This window comes from Dermacentor variabilis, unplaced genomic scaffold (assembly GCF_050947875.1).
Source record: "Dermacentor variabilis isolate Ectoservices unplaced genomic scaffold, ASM5094787v1 scaffold_12, whole genome shotgun sequence".
In the NCBI taxonomy this organism is placed as follows: Eukaryota; Metazoa; Arthropoda; class Arachnida; order Ixodida; family Ixodidae; genus Dermacentor; species Dermacentor variabilis.
This window is the reverse complement of record NW_027460280.1, coordinates 2,529,325-2,537,582: the sequence shown is the minus strand read 5'-3', so window position 1 is coordinate 2,537,582 and position 8,258 is coordinate 2,529,325. Positions and strand designations below refer to the sequence as shown.

Below are 8,258 nucleotides of genomic sequence, written 5' to 3'. Positions count from 1 at the left end.
TCGCAGAAGTGTTTGGGCGCCTCGCTGTGCGCAAGCTTCGTGCAGAACAACGCTTACGTGGGTGTTCGCAATATCACGGCGAAATTTTCACAAGTTACATCGAAGCTGTCACTGACCTGTATAAGCACTTGAATTCGTCAATGGCAGAACAGGACAAGATAATAGACGTTATGAAAGGCATTGATGAGGACGCCTTTAAAATGTTGTTAGCTTAAGATCCGCGTAACATGGCCGAAGTTATCAATTGGTGAGTTTTGACGAGCTACGGAAGCAACGCCTCTTAGCTCGGCACCCACCACCTCCGGAAGATTCGCTAGCAGCATTGGTTATTGGCAACCACCACACAACTTTGCTGACGCAAATAAAAGAATTTGTGCGTGAGGAGGTAGCGCGACAGCTCTCGATTTTGCCAACCACGGAGAAGCCTTCTCAATATTTGGCTCCAGCGATCCGACAGATGATTCAATAGCAAGTGACCGAAGCTCTTCCACCTCGGTGTCAGGCGGCTCCCGTGGCCGCACCTCTGCCGTATGCTGAAGCCGTTCTACAGAGCGCCTCGTCTGCCGGTGCTCTCTCCTCCGCCTTCGCCTCGCCAGCCGCGGCTCCCTTTTTCAGTGCACAGCAGCAGGGTACAATTCCTTGGCGTACTGCTGACAACCGCCCAATTTGCTATGCCTGTGGTACCCCGGGACATTTAGCACGCTTCTGCCGCCGGCCCTTGCCGGCCTTCGTGGGCACCCCGCGACCACCCAACTCCGGCTTCCGACCTTTCCGTAAGCCTCAATGAGCACCACTGGAAGTCTACGCTGCTGATGACATGCCAGCACCGCAGTCACAGCTCTACGGTACTCGTCGCTCGCCTTCCCTTCGTTGGCGCTCACTCTCACCCATGCGTCGTACACACTAAACAATTTCTCACCCTTAAGGGTGTAAAACGGGTGTTCAACAGATTTACACCCTACTGCGCACCCTTCCAGCACCCTATTTCGGCGGGAGCACCCTACGAGCAGGCCGCAAAGGGTGCATTTACCGGAAGGGTGTAAACGGGGGTGCGAGAAGGGTGCAATAACTAATGGGTGCTGATGTGCTGATAAGGGTGTACAGTAGGGAACAAAATTTTGTGGACCATGTGATCAGCAAACGAAGCGGATAGCTTTTCAGAAGTCAAGACAAAAGAAATGAATCTTTTTTGGAAAATAGGCAATATGTGCAACTGGAGTTTTATGATTCCTTACAATGTCAACAATTTCTCGGCGAGGTAGGTAAAGCTGCTAAACTGCATTTTCTGAAGGGATGCTATCCCCAACAAAGAAGGTTAGGTTTCGAAATAGGCAAAATACTTCTGTTGCCGACCCCTTCAAAACACCTTTTCCTAGAAGATATGGCTTAGAAATGGGCTCTGGTTTGCTGCCAATATCATGAGGATCATAAATCCATTCTGACAATGCTTTTGTTCAAATCACCACGTGAAAAGAATCGTTGTTCAATTATTGAAAAGATTATATGCCGCAGTGCAAATGGTATGACTCCTTCAAGCAGGTCATGCTTTATAAGGGTGGAAGGTGTAGCGTCGGATCAAAGCCGGGGCACAAAAGAGCACATAGCTCCTTGACCCCATACAATGACAGAGTCGGCAGCCCTGCACTCAACATACTCAAGTGGTGTTTGTGCACTTTCGGCGAGCGAAGCACAAAATCGCCTTCTAAATGCTTGTAGTAACTTTCGTTCCGCAGAGCCATGCAGTGCCTACAAATTCTTTCTTGGCTGAATGCGCATTTGAAGCCTCCAATTCTATGGCTAGACAAATTGCCACCAGTGAAAATGAAAACAGATCCCTTTACCAGGTTTCCGTTCACAGTTATGCCGTGATTTCCTAGCTTGCCTGCGCCGTTTGGGCCTTCAAACAGCGACAACACAGACCGAGCACAATGCCCCAACCCGGGCGCGCCATTCCAGAACATCAACACAGTATAAATAAAAACAAAAAGGAGAGCAAACAGAACACAGACTTTGCGACAGAGCAGTAACAACTAATGGCGGGTCTTCTGCTTTTAGAGTTAGACTATTGCCAATAATTTATTATTACGTGTTTTCGAATAATAATATTACTTAGTGATTATGAGTTTCTTTTTGCTTTTGATTGCTACACTGCAGCGATTGTTACCTTTGCACGCACTGCAGTAGGTGCTGAACATGGTCAGGTTTCATACCATTGCTGGCAACAAGGGTGAAGCTTTAGGCTCTCATTCTTTTAGTAAAAACGCAAAAGCCAAACGCAAACCGCTCCAAAAACTGTCCGTAAATTTTTCAATACCTAATTGTTGCGCCATCTACGGGCAACTTTTTGCACTGCATTTAATAAAGCACAAGGCAAAAATTAGCACGGCTGTGCACTGTTCTTGCTACTAGTCGGCGCAAAATATCTGTTTTTAAATAGTGTGAAGTTTATTTAGACTATGGCATTTCTGCGACATGCTGTAATGACGAATTTCGCAGCTGTCTCTTGTTCTGCCATGGTTACATTGCGCGGATTGCCGCGTAATTCTCACTGCTCTCATTGCTGCGTTGGTTCCATGTTTGACTGCCTCTTGTTTGCAAGTGCCAGGGGTACTGTGTATGTAAATTTGCTTGCGATGCCATGCTGCATAGTTAGTGTGCCCCACCTTGGTGCGGCAAGGACATATGTTTTTGCGGATGGCAAGTTCAACGCGCTCAAAGAAGCAATTTGCGCGTGCCCGGTTCTCGGCGGCAAAGTCGACCTGACGTCGAGCTCGTTTCAGGCAAGTGCACGTGTTCCCTTGTTTGATTCTAACTGCACCTGCTAAGGTAGCGTTGTGCGGAAGTACTGACGATTATGATGAGGGAGGCTTTTCGCGACATGTTTGAATCCGAGTAGTGTTTACATCGCGTAGCAATAAACTGTAAGTATAATACTCGTTCGCGCTACATAATTCTCGCACGGGCGCGGTAGCGCTGCAGAACTCGCGGTGCGCCTTTTTCGTTGCGGGGTGCTTTTCTCGTCGCGACGGTAGATCGCATTTTTTCAGCGAAGCCGCGTATCGCCAAACTCGTTATGGGCTTTAGTGCGACGGCGACCAGCAACGAGCATTGTTGTCCATGTCTCTTATGTCGCGGCTTAGTTTTCGACTCCCAAAATTTGCCTTGTCGCCTGGAGGTGCCGCTTATACGTAGTGCGACTAGTCAGTCGGGCGCCCTCAGACCGTACACGCTTGCCCTTTGCCGTACAGCTGCTCCCCTTGCTCAGTCTTAGCGCGTGCGCGCGTGCAGCCTGTCATCGCCACTGCACCACTGTCCGCCATATACATGGAATTACTTTTGCAGTGGCTGTGAAGCATAGCAGTGAAAGAAATAGCATTGTGCATGTCAGCAACTAAAGGCTAAAAAATTTCGTGTGAGCTGCATGATAGCGCGCTCTAAGGTGTGATGCGTGTCATGCCCTGTACGAGCGCCTCAGTCACTGTGCCGATTCATTTTAAGTGCGTTGTGGAGGATCGCTCACCAAGCAAATGCTTATTAGTGCATTTTGCTCATATAACAGCAAATCGAGGGGCACATTGCTAGACTGTTTTCTAATCCGAAAACAACAGTCCGCTGTTGCACATTTACAGTGGTTTGCTGCACATGACGCAATGGAAGCAGTTTACAGCCTTGTCGTGCATAGAGATTCCTCAGGTCTCTGCAGGATATAAAAACCAGTTGTGCTTTACCGTTTTCAGATACTGGACAAGACGTTCGATGAGTATGTGGATCTCTCTCCTGAGGACACTATCCCAGACTTATCGAAAATTTTACTGCGCCTACAAGTGGACAGTGAGCAGCAATGTGCGTCAACATCGACTGAGGTATTTGGATTTGGTAGTCATGTGTTCTGCAAATTCACAGCTTAGTTACGAATTCATGTGTAGGCCATTTATTTTAACAGTGGAGCTATTTAAGCCGAGCGTTTCACATGCGAACAAAAAACTAGCACAGCGTTGCCGATTCCGCTAAACTGAGCTTAATCCAGTTGGAGCTTGGTTGCGCAGTTGGTTCATTTGTAAGCCCAGGTAAGGTAGTGGTAATTGTTTCAATCATAATTAAGCAATTTATAATCGATATTCAAACAATACCCAGTCGATACCTAATCGATAATCGATCAATATACCGTAAATTTAAGGAGTGCTTGGTAGTACCCCGGTAAGCATGGCAATGCATCGTATAGGCCAATCGATGGCCACTCAATACCCAATTGATACCTTATCGATAATTGTGAGCTAGGTTCCCATCAGCTCCACTGTCTCTTTAGCATTGCGCCTCCAGTGCAACGTGCAACTATGCTATTTTTTTTTCTTGCAGCACATTGCAGCGAGCGTTATGGTGGCCAGTGGCAGTGAAGATCATGAAAATGGCCTTGGAATTTCCTTCGAACTGTAAGTGTGTTTGAGTGTCACATTAGAATTTTAGGTAGTCTCACAGGGTCGCATAATAATATTGGTTTTGCCCGTAATCATGTTTTAAAGAGAGATTTATTGAATGGGAAGGCAGAGAAGTCGGCCTAATACATGTCTATAGCCTAGAACTCTGCACTTGGGAGGAGGAAGAACAAAGATTGTCAAGAAAACCAAAGCACCTTATAGAAAGATGGTTGAACACGAAGCTTTCTCCCATCTGAATTAAAGTCCAAAGCCAATGACCACGTAACGAAACCAAGAAATGCTGAGCCACCAGATGCAATGCATATGTGATTTGATGGCTTGTTTACAATTGTAGTCACTGGTGTTTGGCTGTGTTCACCTGGTTGTGAACCTTGGGATCAGCGCTGCCATGACGTCTAGGTTCTGTTTCAATGCGTATGCTCGATTGGATCAGAAGGACGGCGCCAATGTCAGTAACACATATAGCTCACTGGTATGTTCGCGGCTCCCACGTTTATATTGTCTGCAGTGGCAAAGAAAATTGCTGCGCCTGAAATTGTGCACATCATACGTGCTGCAGGTCTGGCAGTAAATTTTATGAATTCGCATCATACTGAACTTTGTTGCAGGTGTGACTGTATCCCTGAGATTCTGTTCGGACTTAACTCCTCTTTCCTCATAATAACGACGGGCTTTCTCGGAGTGAGAATGTTTATCAAAGTAGAAGTACCATAAGTATTCCAAAACACAACACGCATTGTATATCCTTGGCTAGTATTGTTGCAGTTAGAGTCGAGGCGCAGTTGATTGTAAATTTCCCAAACAAAACACGAGAAATCAGTGCTGTCCTTATACTCATGTCAGTGCCTCCTAATGCCAGTGCTGTACTAGGTCTGGAACCTTAACAGTAAAATTAGTGCTGGGCTTGGTTGGCACTGATATCATGCTATTTAGAATAATCTTTTGCCATAGAAGAGCTAACAATATTTTTTTTCTGTGTTTACCTGTAGCTTGTTTCAAGTGTTGTCACCTGAAGTATTACCCACGCAATTTTTGCTTCTGCCTTGTAATGCACTCACTTTTTTGTGAAAGTGGAATCTTAAAATGGCATGCACCAAACAGCTGGCCAGAGAAGTGCGCTGTTTTAGTTTTTATCAATGTTTAAATTAGGCGGGAATTGGCCTCAGCAAATTCTGTGCAACATATTTATTATAAAATAAAGCTGCCATCTCAAGAAGTGGGGGCAATTCTGGGCGTGGTCCCAAAATTTGTGTCGGGCATAAACCAAAATTGCATGCAGAAATGTCAGACTAGCCATTTGTATTGTTAACATTGTTTGTATTGCGTTGAAATGATGTATAACCTGCAGAAAGCTTCATAAAGGTTGACTAAGTATGAAGAGGTGACAATGTACTATTCATGGTCTATTGGTGATGATGCAATATTTTTTCTTGCCACTACAGGACCAGATCATTCCTGCAACCCCTTGCATGGTATTTTCTGGAGCAGACGTAGAGGCTGACCTTCTCCATTTCAAGGTGGACCGCGAGAAGTTGCTTGCAGTGAAAAATGGGGCGGAGGGGCTGGCAGCTGTCTTGTCTGCTTACTGGCTCTTCAATATCTAGTACGACCGCAAGCTGTTCAACACTCTTGTCGTGTTGGAGTGCCTTTTCCTTGGGCTCACATTGAGTGCCCTTAGAGTAGTGGCTACAAAGTTCTTGAACAAGGTCACCAAAAGTGAGCCATGTTGACTGTGCTGTTAGCCGTCTTGGCCGTAACAATATTGAAGTGGTAACAAACTTTTCATAACAAAGTGGTAACGTTTGATTAAAAAAAATTAAGTCTAGCCAACTTCCGCCATTGAGCCAGTGGAGGCAAGTCAAGTAACCGAAGCATTTCGGAAATAGTCAATGCGATAATACCGGGAAAGAATGAAGCTTGCAGATTTTTTCTGTATCTTAATGCGATTTATTAATCCTGATTGAAACGGATCCCAAATGACACTGGCATACTCTAACGTGGGTCTAATGTAAGTTACATATGCAAGTAGTTTGACGGGTGTGGTTGCTAGCTTCAACTTTCGGCGAAGGAAGCATAACTTTTTTTTGCAGCTCCACAAGTTCTGTTTACGTGTGATTTCTAACTTAAGTCTTCTGAAATTGTTAAACCTAGGTATTTTATCGTTTCGGCTTCAGTTCGAATTGTTGAGTTCGTGTCATAATTACACTCAATAACATGCTTTGTTTTGTTTTTAACTGAGCAGGACTGATTTAGATTCGTTAATTTTCATTTTACTTCTTATGACCCAGACTTCCACAGCTTTAAGGGCTTGACTAAGTGACGCCTGATCGTTTTAGTTATTGATTTCACGATATAATAAACACTCGCCTGCAAATAACGGGATGGTTATGTCGTTATTTATGTGGTGAGCAATATCATTTATGTAAGCTAGAAAAAGAAGTCCTAAAACGGATCCCTGTGGAACGCCTGAGGTCATGTTTAATTGGTTAGATTTGTTACCATTTATATCAGCGTATTGTGTCCGATCTGTAAGATAGCGGATCCACATAACGTCATAATTTATATTCATTTCCATCAGTTTTTTTAATTCGTTATATACGACCAGATCGAAAGCCTTCGAGTAATCTAAAAATATAGCGTCGACCTGCTTTCTATTGTTCAATTGTATTGTTCTGTTCTTCTATTTCTATTGTTCAAAAGTATTCGTGTTGCATTAATTACTGATGTTCTCAATAAATTTACCTTGATACCAAAACTATCCCGCACTCTCATATGTATAAAAACACACCTGTGCGACGCATGTCTCAAGTGGGCAAAAGATCACCAGGTGCTGTGTTGTGTATATTATTTGCCTTTGTTGCGAGGGTAATATATGATTGTTGCGGTTCAACAGTCGTATGTTTCCTTGGAAAGCAATGGTTCCCATGCATTGCTTTCCTTATTAAATTTTTCATTATGCGTGGCATGGATATGTGCTGGTATACGGGTCCTTGGATTGATGTTGTGCGTTGTGGTCCAGAAATAGGTATAGCTATCGAACACTTATGCAATGTGTGACAGGTGGCATCCATGGGTGGGAAAGATAATATTTGGGGTTTTACGTGCCAAAACCACTTTCTGATTATGAGGCACGCCGTAGTGGAGGACTCCGGAAATTTTGACCACCTGGGGTTCTTTAACGTGCACCTAAATCTAAGCGCACGGGTGTTTTCGCATTTCGCCCCCATCGAAATGCGGCCGCCGTGGCCGGGATTCGATCCCTCGACCTCGTGCTCAGCAGCCCAACACCATAGCCACTGAGCAACCACGGCGGGTATGGGTGGGAAAGATGTATATATATATATATATATATATATATATATATGCTGCTTTGTCTACATTTCAGTTGCTAGCATGCGGCCTGCACACGGCATTGTCTGTGGAGTAGAGCATTCTATGTTTGTGGTCACATTTGCTGTCGTGCATCAATCCTCGGCTTTTGCTGCTCGGGTGAATCAATGTAGAACACCCTTCCAGCACCCATTTCATAGGGTGTTATGGTAAAATAGCACCCTTCAATAAGGGTGCGACCACTACACCCTTTAAAATTTTATGCTGTGCACCCTTCCTTAAGGGTGCTAGCCTCTGCACCCTTTCCTAGCACCCTTTTTTAAGCACCCAATAGGTGGCAAAGGGTGTTCGTCTGGGGACAAGCTAATTTACACCCTTATGGGTGAGAAATTGTTTAGTGTGTAGGCCCAGTGCCACTACTCAAGAATTTCCGCAGTTCCCGAGGCACAAACTAAGTCATCGCCGGAACATCAAAGTCCTCGTTTTTCCCCC

At 44.9% G+C, this 8,258-nt stretch overlaps 1 protein-coding gene across 1 annotated transcript; it reads left to right on the top strand.

Moving 5' to 3' along the window:
* Positions 1 to 227: 227 nt before the first annotated feature.
* LOC142566211 (uncharacterized) lies at positions 228 to 6,591 on the top strand. The gene is made up of 5 exons (XM_075677053.1): positions 228 to 247; positions 2,678 to 2,780; positions 3,738 to 3,863; positions 4,357 to 4,430; positions 5,879 to 6,591. The coding sequence occupies exons 1-5, from the start codon at positions 228 to 230 to the stop codon at positions 5,928 to 5,930; spliced, it is 375 nt and encodes a 124-aa protein (XP_075533168.1). The 3' UTR covers positions 5,931 to 6,591.
* Positions 6,592 to 8,258: the final 1,667 nt, after the last annotated feature.

What these genes read in the sequence shown, in the direction of transcription:
- LOC142566211 (XM_075677053.1), top strand. Translation starts at nt 228, where the DNA reads ATGGCCGAAGTTATCAATTG. An exon ending in TGACGTCGAGCTCGTTTCAG is followed by an intron (nt 2,781 to 3,737) that starts GCAAGTGCACGT and finishes TACCGTTTTCAG; the next exon opens with ATACTGGACAAGACGTTCGA. An exon ending in GTGCGTCAACATCGACTGAG is followed by an intron (nt 3,864 to 4,356) that starts GTATTTGGATTT and finishes TTTTTCTTGCAG; the next exon opens with CACATTGCAGCGAGCGTTAT.